The following is a 24,103-nucleotide window of genomic DNA, read 5'->3' on the forward strand; positions in this document are numbered from 1 at the left end:
AGCTTTAAAAAGTGATTTTTTTTTTCCTGTAGTGAAAAATGATGATGTTGTTATGCTTCTTTTAAATACTTACTGTATTCAAAGTGTTGCACAGACGTGAGGTAACAGTATTTCATCTCCAGAAGGGACAGATAGGTGTCATTTTGATTGCCAGCACCTTTCTTGACAATTGTTTTGCTTCTTCCCCATATGAAATAACTGTGGGACTGGTGGCAGACGAGGGGAGGGTGGCAGTGTGTGTGGACAACTCTTGTCTCCTCTACCAGTGCACAATTACAGAGGAAAGACACGTGCCAGCTGATGGCTGGGGTTGCTCTGAAAAGAGATGGTGTGAAAGAGCAAATTTAGCCCGAGGGAATGCTATGGCAAATAGCAAAGTATGATAATTCAACGAATCAGTCAGGTTAACAAAACAGTGGTGTGTGCTGTGTGCCTGTCTTGAGTGGGAGGTGTATAAGACGGGGACCATGCTGCTGCCGAGCCCAGGTGACCAGAGCTGTACAGATGGCACATTTCATATGTGCCCCAGCCTGGCTCTGTGCCACTGGCAGGAATGCTTTCTGCTTGAGGCCTACAGGTTTCCTAACCAGCTCCTATGTTTCCCTTTCCCCCCTCTGCTGCCCGGCACATGCGCACCCCAGGAGGCTGTGAGCTCGATCTGGCCTGCTTCGTCCAGCTGATCAACGAGATGGGGGGGATGCAGCAAGTGACTGACCTCAAGAAATGGAACAAACTGGCAGATATGCTACGCATCCCCAAAACTGCACAGGACAGGCTGGCCAAGCTGCAAGAAGCCTACTGCCAGTACTTGCTCTCCTACGACTCCCTCTCCCCCGAGGAGCACAAGAAACTGGAGAAGGAGGTCTTGCTGGAAAAAGAGATCTTGGAGAAGAGGAAAGGACCTTTGGAGGGACATTCGGAGAATGCCTACAAGTTCCATTCCTTGCCCCGGTTTGAGCCCAAAAACGGACTCATCAACGGCGTGGTTCACAAAAATGGCTTCCGCAACAAGTTAAAAGAGGTCGACGTCCCACTGAAGACGGGCAGGCGGCGGCTCTTCGCTCAGGAAAAGGAGACCACAAAGGATGACGAGGAGGAAGAGGAGGAGGGAGTTCTTAGTGACTTACACAAGTGTATATACAAGGTAACGAGGCAAGCTCTGCTGGCTTTGTTGTGCAGAATTGCCCTTGCCGCGATCTGGGTTGCACCAGGTTTTGGGAAGGTGGTGGGCTGTTGCCTTGGGGTGGTCTGTTGGCTTTGTTCTCGTCTGCCTGGTTCTTGTGGCATGTCTGAATATTGGAAGGCGTTATTGTCATTGTAAGACGTGCTGCACTAGGCTCCCTGCTCCGTCTCCTTGTGAGAGGTCCCTTGGATAGCTCTGTCCAATTATCCTTGCAGACACAATTTTTATTTTCATTTTACAGTGACATTTAGAGCAATGTTCTGCCTTCTCCATCTTGCTGCTTGCGAGTCTCTTGTAGTAGTCGTAGTAGCAGTAGTAGTAATGCTCCACATCAAAAATAGCATCACTGGCAATGCACTACATTTAGAAAGGGCAAATTGAAATGCAAACACTGTTTTCATCTCTGTTGCCAAATTTTGCTCAGCACTAACAGTCACATGAGTGCTTAGTCCTCCACATGTCAAGTACACCCATTTACAAAAGAATGCTGACTCTTTGGCTGTATTTTATTTGGCAGTCTTTGACTCTTGAGCAGTATTTGGCACTGCAGCCTGCAGTACAGTTTTGAGTTGTGTTGAACTGTTAAGCCAAGCTCGGGGAGATATATAGCATTCACTGTCAGTGCCCAGTAAAGGAATACTCTGTTCTTCCCTTCCCAATCTTGCTTCCATCACTGGGAAATGAAGCCAGATAGCCCGAAGTGGCTTAGTGCTAAGCTATTTAGAGACTGCATGAGCTCATGACTTGGGCTTTAAAAGCTTGCCACAGGTTTCTTTGCAGCCTATTATGATTTGTCAGCCAAAAATTCTTTTGTTTGGGAACTCTGTCCTCAATCCTACCTCTGAAAAGCAATCTCTTTGCTGTGCTCCTATTGGACAGAAGCTTATCTAATGACAGCAGCATTTGTGAATACTGAAGTGGCATTTCTCCGCTTAATATACTGTTCTTAATAATGCTGAATGAAAAATTCAATATACCTTCTCCTGCCTCTGCTGTATGAATCACCTCCAATGTGATGGAGGGAAGTATAAATAGAAGAAATCACGCAATGATCTTGATCCACTGGAGTAACTCTCAAGACTTGTGGAATGAGCATTGTTCATTCCTGGGGTGTTTGATAAGACTTAAGCTGAGAAGGTGCTTGGCTCAAGGATTTAAGCAGAGAGTACAATACAGAAATTTACAAAACACGCATTTTAATCTTCTATTCTCTATTTTTCATGAAGTGATGGTTTCCTTTTGTGTGTGTGTGTGTGTGTGTGTGTGAACCAGGGGAGTGTTACCTTCCTACTGCTATGTTTCTGAGAGAATCTAAATCTTTTTTAACAGAACACATCCTCGTGTTACAGTTTCAGCAGATGATGGGATTATAATGGTTCCTTTCTAAAGCACGTTTCTAATTCTCGTTAGAACAAAACAAAAAACCCGCTCCTCTTCTGTAAAACTCCAGGTTAATAGAGTGTTAGAATATCAGAATCATATGGGTGTAGCCCAGTTCAGACCGTACAGTCTATACCTTGGACCATAAGGAGAGGTCATAAATTTAGGCTTTTGCACAGTGATTTTTGCAGTCAGCATGTGCTTGAGCTGGAACGCATTTTTAGAAAGAGACGTGCAGTCTTCCAGGAGCAGTTGCCATTGTATCGCGTGTCAAGGTTAGAGTAAATCTCCTTTGTGTTTGGCTGATTTTCTGCCAGGACTCCCAAATTATTTTCAGTGTTGCTCCTTTCCAGGCTGTAAGGCCTGCTGTGCTTTTAAATGTATGCTGCGGGCTGCTGCGCTCGCTTTCTTTGCTCCCTAAAGGTAGGGCTTTTCTACTCGACTGTGATACTTTGTTGTTGTCAGTAAGTACACAAAGTAAATTGCAGTCATCAAAGAGCTATCTGTTGCAAGATTTGCACTATCCTCTTCTTCCCCAGCGTGAGCTCTGAAAACAATTTAAAAATCTGAAGAGGGGCTGACTGAAAACAGTGCTGGTTGTTGTACAGGACAACCCGAAGGCTTTCCAGCAGACCTGTTGCATGGACAAGCAGGAGAAATCACCAAAGCCAGTTTATCAGCCCTTGCAGGGAACTGGCCCAGAAACCCCACACTGAATTCTCTTCAGCCAGGTTTGCCCTCAGCCAGGGTGAAATCTCCATTTTCTGCTCATTTTTCTGTCCCTTTAACATCTTGAAGGTTTGCAGCACTGTAGGATCCTTCTGTGTGCCTTCCCTCTCCTTTCCACACCATAGCCAGGAGTGCTGTCCTCCATACAGATTTGCTGATGGTGCCCTGGGTTTATTCTCAAGGCAGATACAGAGACCACAAGAAAAAAAAAAAATCAGAAGAGGGAATTTTGTCCCTTAAGTCATTGTGTGTCATATCGTTACAGCAGCAGAGACTGCTGGGTAGCTTGAAGCTCCCAGGACAGTTGATGAACCATTGAAATATTTTTGGGGGGCATTTTGAAGGATATTTGAGTTTTTAACACCTAATTTTGTGTTCTGATCAAGATGCTCCACTGGAACATTTAAAATTATTTTCAGAACAATCATTAGAAAAGTTTGGTAAAATTCCTCCGATTTTAAAAAACAGAAGAAATAAGACTGAAATCTCTCAACCATTGCATTTACAGCTTCTAAGAGGCTAAAAAACAGCAAATTTGGATTGAGGGAAAATTGGCAAATGCGATTTTAAAGGGCTAAACTGTTGAAATTTTTTTTTTCTCTACTTGCTTGCTGCAAATCTGAAAAAAGGGAGGCCGTGCTTTATCTTGGGAGATCAATCCTCATTCTTGCTCCTCTTTGTAAAATGAGAAAAAGCTGCTGCAGTGTTTGTTAGCATGCGAGCCGTGATGTATGTGCTCAAGTTTGATGACTGTTGGTGCAGGCCCTGCATTTTATGAGAGCCTTTGTTTTAAGAGGATGCCTCAGTAACTGATTCATGAGGGCATTAAAAAATGAAGGAAATTGCTTATTGTATGACAGAGCATCCAAGTTTATGGGAATTGAAGGGCCCCAGGACGTGGGCATTTCATAAACTTTTGTTACAACTGATTGCATTGTGATCAATTAAAAAAGTGACAATGTTACAGCTATAGGAGCTGAGCAAAGTGATAGATAGGCTACTGTGTGGTCGTTCTCAATTTAGTCTTGGGCACTTGTGGTGCTCCCGCCTTCAGTGCCTTTAGAGGATGCTTCCCAGAGCTGCAGCTATTATAGATACACAAGAGCAGGTACCCAGAAAGTTAGATATAGATCAGACAGCAAACCAAGTCATATCCTCTTCTCATGTAGCTGGTGTCCTGCAGCAGTGCCAAGAAAGATGCACTCGTTTGGCAGTTTTACTGCATTTTACTTTTTCTCAGTGGCTCCTTGCAGTTATGCTACTTCTACATGCCTAGTTTTTTGTGTTCAGGTGATTACAGTAATCTCAGTAAACTCTATTTTTTGTGAACCCCCCTTCTGTGTCATACAGCACTGGTTTAATGCTGAACATTACTGTTAATTTTCTAAATTGTTTTTGTCCGTTTCTCTCTATGTCAAGAGCATAGCCACACAGCCCTTGGGACCTGAGTCTGAAATTCAGGTAGGGCTGGGTACTGGTTCATTTGCAAGGTGTCATAGACTGCGAGGCCATTTGTCCAGCTGCTGTGGTTGTCAAACAAAGAACGCTGTGCTGGATGAAGCAGTGTATGTGGCTGTGGATGCTCAGTTGGTCTTTCAAAGGGTTGGTTTGACAATATTATTTTGACAGATGAAATGTCATTTAATGTGATGAAACTTCTCTTAAGTTTTGAGAAATCGAATAAGAAAATATCACGTGCTTCCTGAAGATATTTTCCTCTTTTTTGATTAGAAATTTAGCATGTAAGGAAAAGAGTGAGGCCAGCGGCGATGGAGACACCCCTTTATTTTCGCTTTTAATTTTATTTTCTTTTTCCACAGGGTAGGTCTGTTTCTTTAACAACCTTCTACCGAACAGCAAGAAACATCATGAACATGTGCTTCACAAAGGAGCCTACAGTAGCTGAAGTAGAGGTGAGACCAGCACAAGGTGTGGAGATTGAGCATAGAAATTCATCATAATTGGTGTTCAAAAACTACCATTAGTGATGGGAGATATCTGGTGTGGGAGAAAAATATTTTATTTTGTGTAGGTATGATAGTGATTCTTCCCTTCAATTTTTTTAAACATTTTTAATAAACGTATTGATGAATGAGAGAAAGAACTATTAGTATATTTTGCAGTGAAGCACGGGAGCCAGGGGATTTAATTTCTGTCTTCACAATCCACCAGTACTTTTGAATATTTACAATCACAGAATCATTAAGGTTGGAAAAGAACACTAAGCTCATCTAGTCCAACTGTCAATCCATCCCCACCATGCCCCTCAACCACATCCCTCAGTGCGTGTTTCATGAACACCTCCAGGGATGGTGATTCCTCCACTTCTCTGGGCAGCTCGTTCCAATGCTTGACCAATGCTTCCAGTGCTTCTCCTTCCGAGACAAAATTTTTCATAATGTCCAACCTGAACTTGCTCTGACACAACTTGAGGCCATTACCTCTCATCCTTATTTCTAAGCGGTGTTTTATGTTGAGTTACACTGAGGTGCTTTCTGGGACTTATATTTTAATGGGAGTTACCTTGTTCAATGAATTCAGAACCCATCACCGCTTTCTCTCCCAACAGCAAGAATATTGGCGGTTAGTGGAACAGAAAGATAGCCATGTAGCAGTGCATTGTGGAAAAGTAGATACCAACACCCATGGGAGCGGCTTTCCTGTGGGGAAATCTGAACCATTTTCTAGGTAAGGTCACCGAATTTGTCCCATTTGTGTAACCAGATGGGGGAACTTGCTGCCAGCAAGGCAGCAGGAGCATGGTGCTGACATATGTTTCCCTCTGTGTCCCTTTGAACAGGCATGGGTGGAACCTCACAGTCCTTCCTAATAATACAGGATCCATCCTGCGACATCTTGGTGCTGTGCCTGGTGAGGAGGATTCTTTTTCTGTGTTTGTCCTGTGTGCCCTCTAAATGTGGTAGTGTAGTTACCAAGGCCTTCTCTCACTCCTTCCAGTCCTTCTATTGAGTAGCTGCCCAGGTAGAGATGCAGTTGTAAGTAGCAGTTGGTACTTGTGGGATGGAAATCAGGTTTGTAGATAAAGAATTAACAAACAGCTAAGACCAAATACCTGGGAGAAACCAGTTGTGCTTCTGTTGTTGTCAGCACGTCGGTGTTCTTGTTTTGTGTCAGGGGTGATGAAAGACGTACAGCTTTCTTGTGTGCAAACCTAGACAAGTGTGGGGTAAAGCTGCACGGAAGTTTTTTAAATGAATTATTGCAAGTGTCACAAGCTCCAGCTGCATTTGTGCCATTAGAAACAAAAGTGAAATCCAGTCACCTGTACAGATGTTGAGCCTGGACCATGCCAGTTGGGAAAGAGGGTTTATGTTTATGTGGATATATACGCTTGACGCTGTGAAGCAGTCTCCTCTGATCAATAGCATTGAGCTTGTATTATGGATATTTGTAAATAAACAAAAGGATAAAACTTCTTGCAGCTCTAACAAAATAAATGTGTTCAAAGGCAGCATATTCATCTGGTAGCTATTTCAGTAGTGGGAAATGCTGGTGTCATTAAATAAATTATTCTTTGTGAATTATTCACTCTGATAGGCAGACTGAAAACAGCTCACAGGTAGAAGAATTTCAACTGAAATGCCCTCAAACTGTCTTTTAATTAGAAATTGCAATTACTGAAAACTCATTTTCAATCTCTGTTTCAGGAGTGACAATTCCTTGGCTAAATATTGGCATGGTCTTTTCTACCTCATGCTGGTCTCGAGACCAAAATCACCTTCCATACATTGACTACTTACACACTGGTGCTGATTGCATTTGGTAGGTATTACCATGTTTGTTTTCATGCTCACTGCAGTGGCTCTCCGTAGGCTGGTGTTAACAGCAGTTTGTGTAGTAGCTTTTGTGTGAATGAATGTCATCTAGAAGTGGTAGTCTTCATGATTGCAGATTTAATGAAAAAACATAGTATAAACTAAGCATTAAAAACTTTCTTTCTTGGAAGAAAAGTTTTGGTTTATCTTCTGTGATCTGTTCTGAGATACTTTGCAGTGAACTGTTTGTGCTTGAGATAGGGTTCAATCTGTAGGAAGTTTTCATGAGATGGAAGCTAGCATAACAGCTAGTCAGGGTAAGCTTTCCTTAGGCTGACAGAGAGATACTTGTCCAAGCTTGCTCCATATTGTCATTGGTGAAGTGATTGAATTCACACTCTGACTAAATAGGCAGCATTTTCTTATTTTACATAAAATATCAACTCTGTATCAACCAGATCCCTAATATTTTCTATTGTGACTTTTTTTTCTGGCTTTATCATATGATAATCATTTTTAATTATGATTGCACGCATCATTCTAGTGCCTGAATGCTGGCAGTAGTACTCAGGTGCTAGTTTCATATGTTGGAGACACTTCATACAAATGGACGTAGCACTCAGCTTACAAATAGTTATGAACACGGTGATCCTTTCTGTATTCAATGCATATGTGCTGCTACAGATGATGATGAATTAGGTTATGATGGAAGTACAACAGCTGATGGAGGAATTAGTGGAAGCAGTTGCTGCTGGCATGTCGCGTGCCTTTCTGTGACATTCCAGTGATAATGGTGTTATTACCCAAGAGGATCATCAGTGAGAACAGTGAACAATAAGCAATATAACTGTTTCTTGACCAGAGAAAATCAATTAAATGGAGAACAAAAGTTACTGAAATGCTGACCCCTCCGAAGGTGAGAAGCTGATTGCCTTTCAGCAGTTTCAGCAGTTCTCTAGAACCCTGAACAATGGGAGCCTTCGGCTCATCCAGTAGTGTGACAGGAGAAGGTCTGCAGGGCCTGAAGTGGATGTGCTGCCCTGCTGCCACATTATTTGCAGAGTCAGCAAAGGCCTTTGCATCCAGGAGTCCCCGTGGAGCAGCAGTGGCAGCCGTTCTTTGTTCATGCACCAAGTGTGTACTTGGTCACCTTTAATGCCCGTGCTTCTCAGCTGGTGCTCCTGTCAAGGGTGCTGACCCAGCTGACTCTGCATGGCCCAGAATGAAGGGTTCAGAATCTTGTTAGAAACATTTAAAGCACCTTGATTTCTCTAATTTTGGCTCCTGCTACATGTGCTAGTTCCAGGACAGAGTCCTTCCTGGCTGCCTGCATGGCTGTCACATGCGAGCAGCTGTCCTGTCAGAGAAGGAAATTTCTTTTTCTTGTCTGCATCCCTTGCATAGCCTCTGCTCCTGGGGTGCTACTGCAGGAGTACCTCTCTTTAAATATTTAAAGTTGAAGAACTGTTCTCTATGTGATCATATTAAGGGATAAACACTGGATTATGCCATGAATTTGGAGGCTTCTCTTTCTGTCATGGGCATTTCATGGTTCCTGTGCCTCTTCTGTGTCTCGGGAATCTGTAATCTTTTATAATAATATGCTATCAGAACAAATCACAGCGCAAACTACATTATCCTCAACCCTAGGTGAGTCTGTTTCCCTCTGTGACATAGGTATAGGCTTGAATGACTGTAAAGTACAAAAAGAAGACATTCAAGATATCTGGGCTAAGTTCTGACGTCATTCTTCATGCTGTGCTTGTCAAAATGCAGTGTTTTGGGGTTTAAAAGATTTGAATGCAGCCAACCAGCATTTTAGGGAAGGGTACTACTTCTGTTTTTCCAAGCCAAGAAGAAGAAAACAAAAAAGCCATTTACATGTGTAAGTAAACCCATCATAGATGGGGTAACTTATGTACAGACAGCCTCAGATGTACTTTGAGAGACTGCCTTGGTGAAACATGAGTAATAAACAGGAATAACTCAGAAGAAAGAAGTAAAACTACTTTGTCAAAACTGTTCCACTGTGAGGCTGCCAGGCTGTGTTGTCCGGCTGATCTGTGTTAGGAAGTATCTTCAGAGCCCATTAAAGAGCAAATATTAAAAAGAGAAATAGTCTTGTTTGCTATGACACTCAGAGGTCTGTACTGGCTCCTCACTTCACGTTTTTGATAGGTACATCAAAATTTGCAAGCGCACGAGCTGGCAGAATATGCCATAGCCCAAAAGGATCTGAATTCCTTCAATCCTGCCAGTGGTGAGACAGTACCATGCATTTCAGTGCTGCTCCACCTCTTCACACATCCTTTCTGTGCATTTTCCTGGGCCCATGGTTTAAGGAATTACAAGCTTGAATCTCTAGGCTGTTCCCACTGTATTTTCTGACTCTATTAGAGTCTGAGTTTGAATTTAAAGTATTTTAATCTCCATTAAAATATCCTGTTCTTGTGTAACTAGAGTAATGTCCTATACGCATGCAGCTGTTCTGCAGCACTCACTGTTGACAACACAGGTACTGAGAAGTATTTGATACACAGCTTGCCTTTAAAATTGCTGTTGGGACATGATAAGGTTCTTCCACTGCACTGCTCTAAAATCCTAGGATTTCTTAGCAAGGTCCTAATAATGTCAGTACATTTGGAAGTAGTCTACGTGTGCCTGGGCAGCTGGCTCATTAGAGCCTGGGCTGCAGCTACAGTTAGCTGTAGGAGCAGACAGTGTCATATCTTCTGGCAGTCAGCTTGAAGATCAAGAAAGAAAAATCAAAGTAATCATAAATACAGCGAATAATAATGAGATATTCAAATCATAGGAAGTACAGCCTCCTGTAGATTCATCATATGATGCATCTGGAGTTGATATTAGTGCACATCACAAGCAAACGTCCTGACAAGGTGTGTAAGGTTGGCAGAATGAATTCTGAAATTGGTGGTGAGACCTGGACAAATGACAAGGGAACTGCGTTCTTTTCCCCAAAATCTTTCCAGATTAATTCTCTTCCACTCCTTGCCAAGCTTGGAATAATGGCTTTGTTGTGTGAGGAGTGTGAGGGCAAACGGACTCCAGATTGAGGTCTTAAAGTTTGAAGTGAATTCTGATAAGTCTTGATAAATTAAACGGTGTTTTTTATTTGCATGAGCATAACAAATCTAAATAAAGGAATGTCACAAATAAACCCTACCATGGCAGCAACTCAAGGCAAGTTTGGCAACCCCAGGATTTGTATGGTGTTTCCAACAAGCTGTGCTGCTCAGTTTACAGTGGTCAGGCATCAAGTGCCACATCTTGGGAACAGGCATTTCCTGGCTGGCCATCAGTAAGACTCTTCCAGTAGGGTGTAAGCAGGAGTGGGACATTGAGTAGCAGTGAATTGTCACAGTTTTGCATCCCTTAGTTTCCAACTAAGTAGCAGTTCTCCAGATGTGTGGAGCCAAATCCTGACTCTTCTTTGTTACTTTTTGTCATTTCTGGGAAGGGAGCACAGAGAGCATTGCAAGTTTGTTGGCTTGAGAGGAGGATGCGAAACTTCACGATATACCCTGTGGTTTTAAATCTCTCTTGCTGTTTTGGCTGCTCTTAGTCAGGTCTTATGTTTGTTGAAAGGGAAAAGATGTGAGATTTGTTTAGTAAGAAAGGAAAGAAGGCATTAGGCTATTTAATGTACTAACCAGTGTGATTTGTGGTTTCTTGATTGTTGCGAACAGAAATTGTTTGTGCACACGTAATAAATATAATCATTTGTGATAAAAGAGCACATATATTGGTGCTGAAGAGATGCAAACTTCTGCTCGTAATTAGGTGTTCCAGTGCCATTAAAATGCTCATCATCCTATTGCTGATTTTTCTACTGTGATTCTATAGAATGCTGAATTTCCACTATTTGGGGATTTTGTGTCCTTTGGCATCTAGTGAACACCATCAAACTGAATTTAAGTAACCAGCTTTCCATTAATCCTGAGTGTTTTGCAAAAAAGATCTGTGTGGGAATGCTTGTGTTTAATATCTTTCTTTTAATCAATGTCCTGGTCTAAATTGCCTGTTACTGGGGACCGTTACTTATTCCACAGTAAATCTCTCTCTTTTCCTCTGACAAAACAACAGGTATTGCATTCCTGCTGCGGAGGAGAACAAACTTGATGATGTGGTACATACCCTGCTGCAAGCCAATGGCACTCCAGGGCTGGAAATGCTTGAAAGTAATGTAATGGTAGGTTAACAGTGGGGGGAGATATTCCCAGTTGAGAATCCAAGGGTAATAGAAGACTGGTGTTCAGACTTCTTTTTTTTCTTTACATTACATTGATGCTGTTATGAAAATCTGGACACTTCATACTGGCATTTTTTTTAATAAGGTTCATGTGTTACAATATTGAAAGAAAAAACAAACATGACAGAGCTGTAAATGTCCACTTAAATGTTGGCTGTGATGTATTTAAGTTCACAAAGTGAGTGCTTTGTAATCAATTCATTTGTAACTGACATGGATGTGAGAAGCCAAATACTTTGAAGGATTTCAAAGTAATTTTTTTTGCTCCCCTGTTTATTTTATAGATTGTAATTTCCATTTAGTGCATTTAAGAATAAATCTGGGAGCCCACAACAGATTCCTTGGCTGTCCTTGTGAACATCTCTAACAGAAGTGTAAAAGCAAGATGGATCCAATCACAAGTCTGTCTGAAAAGAGAAACAAATGGCCCACGTTACTTTTTACAGACAGCATGTTTTTGGGTCTTCATGTTTTGTGGTTGTTTGGCAAGTGAAAGTTTGAACTGTTGGTTTCAGAAGAGACACAGGTAATTCTTACTCCAGATAACTTAAATTTCTGTATGCATAGAAGGGAAGAGAGAAAGGAAACTGAGCAGAGCCGTTAGCAGAGCGTAGCTTTTCTCCAGAGCAAGTAACATGTGGCAGTATCAGGGAAGGAAGAGATTAAGCTGTACGGCAAACTTCTGACTTTCATTTGTTCATTGCTTTTATGTCTTTCCAGATCTCCCCGGAAATCTTGTGTAAGGAGGGGATCAGGGTGCACCGTACTGTACAGCAGAGCGGGCAGTTTGTTGTCTGTTTTCCTGGATCCTTTGTGTCTAAAGTGTGTTGTGGCTATAGTGTTTCTGAAACAGTGCACTTTGCTACCACCCAGTGGACAAGTATGGGTTTTAAAACAGCCAAGGTAAGTTGAGAAAGGGAGTTAAAATGGATTCAGCACCCTGCCATCTAAAGCAGCTGCAGAACAGACATTCCAGGACAGATAGTGTTTGATACTAGTGCAACTATGTCTATTTTTGTGGAGCGTTAAATAAAAAAGGGAAAAAAAATAACCCTGCAAGGCATACGATGATACAGATACAGTGTTTGCAGAAAAGCAAGTGAGTTAATAATTGCTAACTAAAAACTTCTGTATATTTAAAAAAAATCAGAAGATTGTTATGCCTGCAGACCTGTTTGCAAGGAAGCTTTTCAAAAATCCCATCAGAGCTCCTGATAATATACTGTATGATGCTTACTACATTTTTTAGGTGATGTTTTCTAGAACCATTAGAATCTCAGGTGCAAGTATCTGGATAACTGTGCTTATTAGCTTTTATGGTAGGCAGAGTCAGTTAACTCACAGCTGTATTGCTTGTCTTTCTCTGCCCCCTTTATTCAGGAAAAGCTGTTGATCAGGGCAATTTCAATTTTAATCAACTTGAAAGTTCTTAGGTTCACTGACCAGCCCATCTGATACCGAGCTGTATATAAAACTTCCAATCCCTTTTTCACACAACTAACTGAGGTTGACTGTCTGCAGAAACAAACAGCTGAACTGCCCAGGAGTTGTTGTTTTTGCTAAGTTTCTGTGTTCTGGGACAAACAACATATGCGGCTAACTGTGTGTCCGACCTCCTCAGATGCATTGTGGGTTACAGATGCTATTTTGATCCTGTTTTCTAGCTAAGCCAATAGTAAATTATTATTTACAGCTTCAGACCAAGTGGTTAGAAAGTAATTAAATATAATATGCCCACACCTAGGTTTTGGTTCTTTAGAGTAAATGGATTTCTTCCAGCCTGGCTATACTAACTGTATATTAACTTACTTTGAAATAAAAGTTATTTTACTACAGATTTATTTTGGGGGAAGGTGGGAATTGTATATGTGTGTAGGTAAGGAATGAGAATCCTGAACTAACCTTTTGTGTCTGAAGGTATACTATTATATTATCTTCATATACTGTATTTATTGCTGTACCGAGTACTTGTTCGATATTGTGAAAATGCTACTCTTGTGAGACAGAAACCACTATGCAGCAATTAAAAAGCTCTTCCTGGTGCCTCAGATTCTGAAGAACAGTTTCTTTTGATTAACTTTTAAGAGCTTTGCACTGGGTAAATATGATATGATTGAAAATCCAGCAGATGCTTATCTATGATAACCTTGGAAATTGAAGTCACAGCTCTTACAAACTTTACAAGAACCACAGATGTGTGTTTATATCAAAATAACTCTGGAAACACCTACTACATTCCTCTTTTCCGTCTTTCTTTTCCTCCTCATCTTTCTTCAAACTCTCCTATATTCTCAACTCTCTTAACTTTTGGAAATTCTTCCTTTGGAAGTTCTGCCTTTGTCAAGGCACTTTGCCATTTTCAAAAGCTGACCGGGATTACGCTTTTCAGAGATTATGAAAAGTTCTGTGTAATGAGCAAGATTCCCCTTTTGGACTGTTAATGAACTCTGACAAACAACTGCACCCTACTGTCTTTCAGTTCTGGACAGCAATATTGACAGTTTTTAGCAGTTTGATATATTAACCTTGTTTTCCCTCTGTGATACTGTGACTCGATTTTTATAGTGACTCTTTATATAACTAAACAATGTTGTTTCACTTCATGTATTGAATGACCGCTCAATCTTCTTTAATATATGCAAAAATGAAATTCTGCATCTGAAATTGCATTGATTCCAGTTCATAAGGACTTGGGATAATGGTTGGGGTAAAGGGACTCTGTATAAAGCCTCCTGTAAAGGAACAGACAGGTTTCACCAATGGTTGATTGGCACTAAATGTCAAACCAGGTTGCTGGCTTTGGAAAAGCATCCAAAGAGCTTTTGAGATTTTAAACTAAGGAGAAAGCTTAAGGGTATGGAAGAGTTCTGTTTTTTAATTGCAAAGGGGTAACTCCAAATAAGGCACTTAGCAGAGTCAGTAAAATTCATTTAGGAAACAGGAAAAAAGAAAATTGGACTGAATAAATGTCTGCTTGTCTGGAGGCATGGAAATGAGTTGGGATGTGCAGTTTTTGGGGAAGGCTTTGGTAGTGCAGGGCCTGCCAGAAACTTGGTGGAAAGAAGAGACTTTGCAGGTAGTGTAAAACAAGGAGTGTACAGGAGATGGATCTAGTCACCCTATTGGAGCAGCGTGGCTGTTAAACAAGAGGGAACTTACAGTCAAATCAGATGGGTTTAACTCTGTCATAAGGCATATTAAGGGATATAACTTCTGAGCACTGATCTTCCAGTCTAGAACACTCTGCTCCTGACTGTCCAACCACATGCTGGCAGGGCCTTCATGTGTTTCTCTCCGAGCTTTTGGTTTGGGTTAGGTTTGTGTTTTTAATACACCACACAATTATCACTCCTTGATTTTTGTCACAGAGCTGGCTTAGCCTGAGCGGACGAGGTTGCCTTCAGTGAAGCAGTAATGGAGGAGGCACTCAGAAGTGCACTTGAAGACCAGCAGTAACAGTGGTTTGGCCTCAGGACTTGGCTCGACTGCTCAAAACATCAGGCTTTCCAGGCACATCCTCTGGGTTTCAGGGTGCTTAGCTTTGGTCATACTGCTCTGCACATCCACTCCTCCTGCTTTGTAGTGCTCAATAGCACAGACACAGAGTGTATCATAAGAAGGAGATGGAACAGGAAGCACAGTGATAATGGAGATGCTGGTGTCCCTCCCCAGATAATGGTGGTCATGTTCGGTGTGAGATACCAGAACTGAAGTGGCTTCAAGGAGCAGCTAGTCAGGAAACTCATGCGAGGAGAAGGTGCCATCTCATTTCCCAGCAATGCTGGACAAACCTTTGGTGGTTCAGAACAGCTCAATCAGAGAGCTGTTCTGTGATGGCGAGCAGACGTTACAAAGCTTGAGAGAGCAGTAAAAACTAAAATATCCACTACTGTGGTGTTTCATTTCAGAAGACAGCCTTGCATAAAATCAAGGAAGCTTGTTAAATTGAGAATGCAGCAAGAAGGATCAAGTGTTTGTGTGCAGCATAAAAATTGCTTTAAGATGCTCTATTAGAGGGTCATAGCACAACATATGCACATTGCCTAGCAAAAAACAATTTCAGAGGTCAACCCCCCCCACTAAACTTGGCATGGCTATACACTGTGAGAAAGGAGTCCATTTGAAATAGGACAAAAAAACCCCTCCCTTTTGTGTCCAGAAGTTCAAAATGCAAATAACACAAGTGCTCGCCCACCCAGAGCTCTAGGAGGATGAATGTAAACACAGACTAATGCAGGCCAAAAAGAGATTCTAAAGAACAACTTGCTAAAGGCAAAAGAAAAAGAAATACGTAAAAGAATGAGAAAGGGGCAATCAAATGCAGCTTTTGTAGAGAGTTCATGCCCTCCAGGCCTTGAAACTTTTTGAAGGGTGTATGGACAAAAGACATCCAGTTGACAGAATCTGCTAATGTTCCTGCAAGATTTTTGGTGAGGTTCCTCAGAAAAAGCTTTTAAAGAAACTAACCTGTCACACAAAAACTAAACTGATGTACGGATAAGCAGAGGATGGTGACACATGATCAGATCTTGTGGTGAGAAGGCTCTTACTGTGTCCCTCAGGAAAACCAGTACAGTTCAACACATCCATAACTAAGCTAGAAAAGGAAGTGCAAAGCAAAACTGATTTTTTTATACTGAGGATGTTAATGTTACTCTAAAAGCAAAAATTAAAGCAGTGGGGTGTTACAGAGAGACTTCATGAGACTGTGTGGTCTGAGTGCAAAAATGGTAGATGAAGTTCAGTGCTGATAAATTTTATACTAATTACATGGGAATAAGAAAGTAATCCTAACTTGACAGACACAGTGATGGGCTCTGAACAAACTCTTGTTCTGAGGAAAGAGATTTTTGGCTTTCTGCGTAACTGTCGGCACAGTGCTCCAGAGAAGTTTAAAACAAAACCTATATGTTAAGAATTATAGGAGCAGGATAGAAAACAGAGCAGAAACATTGCTCTGCCACTGCGTAGACTTACTCTTGGTGTGGCCATGACTTGAATACCACGCAATTCTGAATCACTAATTGCAGAAAGAAGAGAATGGAACTAGAAAAAGTACAGCGGAAACTGATGATTAGAGTTTGAATTAGCCCCTGTGTTAGATAGAAGAGCATGGAAAATTGATGACCAAGAGAAGCAGATGAGAGCAAGACCGAATATGAAGTAGCAGGGAGATGACAGTGATTATGTGAATGTTCAGCATCTCTCATAATAAATAATGTAAATAAAAGAAATGATTAGGCAGCAGGTCAAGACCAAGCAGAACTCTGTTTTAAAATACTTATCTATGTATTTCAATACTGTACTGTACACAGATTCAGGAATTCAGATAAAGGCACAGATGCAGTGATTTGTGTCACAGAACAAATGTGTGTGGCCCAGGTCCCTGAACTGCCAGCCAGCAGCCGTGCACCACAGCAATCCATTCCCTTGCTGTGGTGTTCTGCACTTTTGGTGGCTGTTCTTAAGCAGCCCCACGCAATATACAAAGCCAATCCAACACACAACAAAACTCCCGCAGCTCCCAAAAGTGCAGCTGCTCCAACCCCAACCTAGCTCTGCCAAAGAGAGTAAATACATTTTGAAGAACACTTCTCTTACCTGTGAACATCCTCTGGATGCTTTTGTGTCAGCAAGGGTTATTAATTCACCTTAGGATAGATCTCGCTATCATTGCAACGCATGCAGTCTGTGCTGTTATAAAATGGTACATTGGTTCTGACGAAAGAAATACAAGAGCAGGTGAGAGGATTAAAACAGTGTTAAAAGTTTGAGGTTGAAGATGAATCTTTTCTGTTTGTGATGAGTAGATGTTTAACTAGTAACAAAATGTCACCTTCACATTACACTCCAGCATTAGTGTCATTTAAAGATTCTCAGGCTGTGTAAAACAACATACGCCTCTTCAGACATAGGGAAACTTGAGGCTTCTTCCAGTTGCAGAGTAAATCAAATAATTTATCTGCATAAGAAATACAAGAAGGGTTGAAGCTACCAAATTAATTAGTTCATTTTGATGGGGACGAAAGACCAAACTTTGAGCTTCTACAGAGAGCAGCTGGTACAAGGCAGAACTCAAAAGAAGCGAAGCTCTCTCTTCTGCCAGTTGTCTCCTTTCCTTGGCATCTACCTGTTCTGTGGCTTTTGTCTGTATTTCTTAACCATCTGTGGTATCCTGTGCTCTCAAAGATGAAGAGTGGTGACAGTCTTGTGCTCCAGCAGGTCAGAAGAGATCTTAACTCAGTCGCTGAGTAGCAGTAGTGCATTGCACATGAACGCATTTGGTTCAGGTCTTAAGTTTATTCTGTGGCATTGGTTCACTTTTAAAGCATGTGCAGAAAATCTTTTTTCTTAGTCCTTCCACCAGAAAGAAGTGATCCAGTTCTGCAAAGCATTTGGGTACTTGGCTTTCCACTGAAAGGTCTGATTTATAACTAACATTTATTTCAGTGAAAGTTGGTTGTAAGCTGGCTTTCAGTTAGGAGCATAAATGCTTTGCTTAACTTGGACTACAGAAAACTTCTACTTTTTGTTCTTTTAGAAGGCTGCTTTTTGCTACATTGAATTAATCCTGGATAACATTCTTGTTTTCAAATTTGCTGAAGAACTAATTTGGAACTTTCTGTCTCAGGAAATGAAGAGACGACGTATAGCCAAACCATTTTCAATGGAAAAGTTGCTTTATCAGATTGCAACAGCAGAAGCAAAAAAGGAAAATGGACCGACTCTGAGTACGATATCATCACTTCTTGGAGAGCTCAGGTAACGAATCGGGGCCTGTTGTACCTATTTTCTTTTCATTGACAGACTCCAATTGTGGATAATGTAAGTAACCATTTTAGGCACGTATCTTGCACCTACTTAACCAAGCCAATCTATCTGAAGACAGCCACATGGGGAAGAGCAATTTCCTTGGCTGATGTGAGGGTGCCCGTGGTTAGGATGTCTTACTCTAAGAATTCCATACTTCTGGCACCGTCAAAGAACTAAAGTACGGATTAGCTTGGGTTTTTGTTTTGTTGATCCTTGGTGCTGAGAGTCAAGATTTCCTGATGTGTTATGTGGGCTACATGGTGCCAAGCAGTTAAGTACCACTTAGTTTTTAACCTCTTGGCATCGGTAGCCACTGTCAATCCATGCCATTGGTGTGGGTTTTGCAGCAGGAACCCTTGTCTTCAGCGTCAAGATTGTATACTGAAGTTGTAGAATGTACTTTGTATGCAGAGATGTTTTTTTCTTAAACCAGTCAGTGAGCAGCTTATATGCATTTGAACACTTAAGAACAAAAGCTTCACGTTCCTTTTTCTCTCCACAGTGATTAAGGAAACATGTTTAGGGTTTCTCTTAAGATAGGTAAAATAGAAAATATGATGTTGCCTGGCTTCCTGTGTAATGTTCTTCTCTTTTGTTCCCTACCATGTAGTTGCTACCTATCTTTCAAGTTTGTGACAACTGGTACTCGAGATGCCAAGAAAGTTTTGATGAATGGAATCTACAAACTGTATTTAACTAACTAGCATGTTCATTTGGAAAGTTTCCAGTGACATATTGAAGGGGAATACAGCCCATGTGTTGTTTTAGTGTTCAGAAAGAAATACAAAGAGGTGTGCTGACTTCCCCTCCCAGGTGTGCTGACTGCTTTACCTGCAGCTGGTTCCCCTGCAGGAATAATCACTTCCATGTGCACTTTTTTTCCTTGAAGAGGAAAAGTCTGCAAGTGTGAAAGGTGAAACAGAGATGTTGGTGCTCGCTGTAAGAGATCACATCGACCTCTATCAGAGTGGTTCTCAAACTTGTTCTTATACTGAGGTTGGAATTCTCTGGAGAATATCAGTCCTTCCCATGGCTGCTTATGTAAAACAAAACCCCAAACCTGAAAAGCACAACCAAAGCGGAACAATGCACCACATATATTGTTTTTTCTCTGTTCTGTTTTGCTTGTTTGTTCTGTGTCTCACTGCCTCCTCTCCTGACCTGCCATGCCATTTGCTTAGCATGGCTCTCCACCCATCTTTGGCTGTGTCTGGTGGTGAGCGTCTCTATTCTCCCCTTCCATCTGCTCAGCTCACTCCACGCTGCTGCGGCCCAACCTGCTCCCGCAATGCTGGACAGTTCCGTACAGGACGCGCTGGCCACCTTGCACACACAGCGGGTAGAGGGCGGCCTGAGGGCTCAGTGGTCGTTCTTAGTTGATATCTCCTTCTTTTTCCCCTGGGTATGCAGAAGGGTCTTCGTCTTTTGGCACAGCCGCTTGCCCTGCTCCCCCTTTCCTGCCTGAAGCACCTCCTGGCAGCAGATCCTTGGTTCTCTGGCCTCCTGCTGAAGGTGGCTGTGTTACTCCTGGGGGCCACGGCTCCTTCTCCTCAAGGTGGCTTTTGGCAACTTCAGGAAAGGCAGCCGTGTTGTCAGCCACATGGCTCAGCTCTCCACGCGCCCCGGGCACCCACCGACCTCGAGGAAGTACTCGGCAGCCCCCAATGCTTTGTGGAGCAGTTTGAGAACCACTGGCTTGATACAGTGGTCACCTTTTGCAGTTAGGCAGCGTTCCTGTGGTGCTGGCTGGCTCTCAGCATGCATAGGGTATGGCACCAACCTCCAGCAACACTCAGGTCTTTGCTGTGTGCAGTTACGATTTCAGTGATGATGGTGGTGAAAGGGTGACTGTGGTTGGCTTTGTGGTGCTACGAGGAACTGCTGGTTTCTGACTGCATCCAATGTTCACAGGGACACGGAGCTGAGGCAGCGGCGGCAGCTTTACGAGGCAGGTCTCCACTCCTCGGCGCGCTACGGCAGCCACGACAGCAGCAGCACGGCGATGGATGGAAAGAAAAAGCCTCGAAAGTGGTTGCAGTTAGAAACATCAGAGAGAAGATGTCAGATTTGTCAGCACCTGTGTTATCTGTCCATGGTGAGTACAGTCCTGAGCCGCTGCTGTAGTACTGTGGCCTCTGTTCTGTTTACAGCACACTGCAACAGACTGTAAGCATTGGAGAGAAAATGCATGACTCCAGGGTCATCTCAGGCACATCACATAGGCTGCCGGGGTTGGTTTGTGTCACCTTAGGTAGCAGTGACAGAAGACAGGGGTTAGCATCAGCTAGCTTCCCCCTGTAAGGAAGGAAGGACTGAAGGAGCCGTCTGAGCCACTTTCAGACACCCACAATCGCACAGATTGGTAATGAAGGTATCTGTAGGTTGCCAGTAGCAGTAAGCATGGCACTACACTTCCCAGGATGAGCAAGCAACAAGAACGTATGCCCTGAGCCACAGGCACGCAGCCCATGCTCCTGGCTGCCCCATATATCCCCTGCTCACTGAGCTGAGATGCTGTTTGACAACCTCTGTCTGAAAATAGAAAGTCACGCATGTAACTTTGTCAGAAGCAGCTGCCTACTGCTTGTAAAAGTGTGCTGTGGCAATTGTCAGGTTCTTAGCTGTATGCAGAACAATCAGAAATATGGCAATTTCATTATAAACACAAAAAGTCCTTCCTACAGCTCTCTGCACCATCTAATGCCAAGAGTAAACATTTAAATAAATACGATACAGCATCTCCATATTCAGTCCTTTTTTTCCTGTAATCTTTGGGTTTCTTCCAACATAAATATTATTTTTTAATGGAAATGCAATGTTAAATGATGAGATGTAGCTGTTTCTCTCCCTGGGACAGAATGCACTGTTTAGAGCAGCTAAGACACGCTTAAGCAGCACTAGTTTGAAGTAACTTCAAAATGAGTTGTAAAAAAAAAACCACAAAAAACCTGAACCAACCAAAAACTCTGACTCTGATCAGCTTGCTGTGGAGACGATGAAGTGATGCAAAAGTAATCAAGGAAATGATTTTACTTTGTCATTCTTAACAGCAGTAAGGGACAGGAAGGCAACCAATTCACTTCCAGGCTGAACTTGTAGGTGTGGCAGCCAGCAGCTGAGTGTGACCTCTGCTGGCTCAGACAGCAGCTGGGGGTCCTGTGGCCACACTGCTGGCTTTGTTTGGACCTGAGGCAACATTTAAACTGACGTGAAACTGCTGCTTTCAAGAAGCTTTTAGGACACACGTTAGATATCTGTAGGGCTTTATACATGCAACATTAATTAGATTTAAAAAACTGGTGTTTTTTAGTTGGTAAGTATTTGCCAGCATTAGCACTCATTTCACAATGTGTGCGCATATTGTTTACTCCCCCTCTTTGCTGATTTATAATGATATACAGGTATAATGATACCTTTCAAAGGAAAAGACTGTGGGCAGAACCCGGCTTCAGCTTGGAGCTCACTGCGTTTCCCCCACCTGTTCCTATTTTGGTAGGTTGTACAGGAGAACGAAAACGTTGTCTTCTGCTTGGAGTGTGCCCTGCGGCATGTGGAGAAACAGAAGTCTTGTCGGGGACTGAAAATGATGTACCGCTATGATGAGGTTTGTGCAGTCATCACAGCTTTTCTCTTTCGCTGCTGTTTGAAGTGAGCTCACAGAGTACTTGTTGGATGAGAGGCCCGGTAATGGCTGGGGGTCAGTGTGCAGACAGATAATGAGCACAGAACTCATGGCGGTGATTTAGGACTGTGCCTGGATTCCAAGCTGATGCTGCATTGCGGTACAGTCAAACAGTGCTCCTTATGTGCCTGCTTAGCACCATCTGTGGTAAAACTCTGGGAGTGGGATGGACAGAGGAGGGGCTGTTTGTTAGCCTCAGTCGTGGGTAGGGACACAGTGGGAAAATTTACAAAATTGGCTGTTTGAGAGCAGCGCTGATACAAGCAGCTCTGAGGCAGATGGCTCAGCAGCTTCTGGTGTGCACAGAGGTCCAGACGGGGAAAAAAAAATAGAAGGTTTGGAGAAGTTGTGCCATTCTGGCTGGCTTTGATTTTCATTGTGGGCTCCATTGCGCTATCAGGTGCTTTAGCTACAAACAGGTACAATCTAGGATGTCCAGGCAACAGAGAAACTGGCTTTGTAACATGGTATATACATTGAGGAGCGCCATTTCCTCAGAAATTTAAATGTATTTCTGTAATTCTTGAGCTTATTTAGGCTCTTACATCCCAGGTCTTCACAGAACTGATAACTCTGTTGAGATTTTCAAAGCCACTCTTAATCAGCACCACATAAAGTAATGACTGTCTTTATAATTACAAAGTAGGGATTTGGGGCTACAGTGGGAACGGAAAAATCTCTCCTTCAGTACTGGATAATATTTCTTCCCCAAATGAAAAGACTCTCTCAATTTCTGCACTTCTGAAGGATACTCAGTGTATGCCTGGTAGATGTTACATAATTTTTTTGAGAGCTGTGAATAGGGAAAGAGAGAGAGCCTACACGTCAGATGCCATCTGTTAAACCTATTTAACTGTTAGCTGCGCTTTGCTCACAACCAACTTCTTAAGATTCCTGCCAGGAGGGGACTGTCCCCCCCAGCCCAGACTTCACCAAACCACTGACTGCAGTGAGAGCAGGAGTGGTGATGCAGCGCAGGCGCTGTGCTGTGCTGTGCTGTGCTGTGCTGTGCTGTTCAGGGATTCCTGTCTCGTTCTTACTGCAGTGCTACGGACCTGTAATAACCCTTTGCCCTGTGTTGCACTAAGCACTGGCCCGGAGCACTTTAGGGGCATGCAGAGATCCTAAAAAGCAGTAAAGGAAAATAGCATCCTGTAACAAATGACAACAGTCTCGATAGGGAAAAGCAGGACTTCCTCCAAAGTTTTAAGTAGATATTCAGTAAAGAGCAGATAGCAAGCATTGTCACCTGCGGATTTAAGCTCATGGCATTTATTACTTTGTTCAGCAGTGGTTTTAAATTGCATCTGCAGCAAAGTTTTGGCTCTGCTGAGCTGTATCTATGCAGCCCAGAGCTCACCCCGGCGCAGTCCTGTCACCCATCACTGACTTTATATTCAGAGCTAGGAAACTACAGCAGGGACACCACTCTAGGTACTATGCAGTGCTTCTTAGCCAAAGCCCACCTGTGAAACAGTAACATGTGGTTGTATGGGCTGCTGTGCAGTTAGTTAGCAAAGCAGCAGCTATTTCCTCCTGCCTCGGTGCCGTCAGCCAAAGGACGGCGCTACACCGCTCTAACAAACAGAAGCACCCGAAAAAGGAAGGATGCTCACTTGTGTCTTGTTTTCCCACTTCCTGAACAGGAACAAATAATCAGTCTGGTCAATCAAATCTGTGGAAAAGTATCTGGTAAAAATGGCAGCATTGAGAACTGTATCAGCAAGCCCACACCAAAAAGAGGACCTCGGAAGAGAGCGACAGTCGACGTGCCATCATCCAGGCTTTCATCCTCCAGTTCATCCAAAAGTGCTTCAAGTTAATCCTGAAGATGCCAACACTCTCATTTTGTCAATTTATATATATTTTTTGTAATTATTATACCATAGTTTGGAGTACTTGCTGTAGAATACAAGCTGTCTTTGCACTAGCTCTAAAGAAGATTTTCTTCTGGTTTTAGAGAACTAATTTTGTTTTAGCATTAAACTGTTGAATTTTTTTTTTTTTTGTACTTAGGATAGATAGATACAGCAGTCTGATTTTTTTAAACTGCCGTACGTTCACTGTTTTAACAGCGGCGAGAGGGGCTGATAAATATTAATTTGTATTGTCCCCATGGCTGAGAAAATAAAGAGCCTTTTTGGTAACTGTGAAAAAAGGCTTTTAACCCATTTTTTGACTAGGTTAAAGTTGGATGTGTTTTCTAATTTGTTCTCCAGTCATGTGAGCAGATTTTTCTAGAGCGAAAAGGGATGGGAGACACAAAAAAA

The 24,103-nt window shown here is 42.5% G+C and overlaps 1 protein-coding gene across 1 annotated transcript in view; it reads left to right on the forward strand.

Moving 5' to 3' along the window:
- The window catches only part of JARID2 (jumonji and AT-rich interaction domain containing 2), a 117,376-nt gene extending 93,273 nt beyond the window's left edge, over nucleotides 1–24,103 (forward strand). Inside the window, 11 exon segments of the mRNA XM_010708321.3 lie at nucleotides 642–1,144; nucleotides 5,113–5,205; nucleotides 5,862–5,980; nucleotides 6,093–6,163; nucleotides 6,961–7,075; nucleotides 11,173–11,278; nucleotides 12,059–12,241; nucleotides 17,970–18,100; nucleotides 20,063–20,246; nucleotides 21,648–21,755; nucleotides 23,480–24,103. Coding sequence (XP_010706623.1) covers nucleotides 642–1,144; nucleotides 5,113–5,205; nucleotides 5,862–5,980; nucleotides 6,093–6,163; nucleotides 6,961–7,075; nucleotides 11,173–11,278; nucleotides 12,059–12,241; nucleotides 17,970–18,100; nucleotides 20,063–20,246; nucleotides 21,648–21,755; nucleotides 23,480–23,656 — 1,790 coding nt within the window. The 3' untranslated portion in view covers nucleotides 23,657–24,103.

The sequence above is a fragment of the Meleagris gallopavo genome, chromosome 3 (assembly GCF_000146605.3).
Source record: "Meleagris gallopavo isolate NT-WF06-2002-E0010 breed Aviagen turkey brand Nicholas breeding stock chromosome 3, Turkey_5.1, whole genome shotgun sequence".
NCBI lineage: Eukaryota > Metazoa > Chordata > Aves > Galliformes > Phasianidae > Meleagris > Meleagris gallopavo.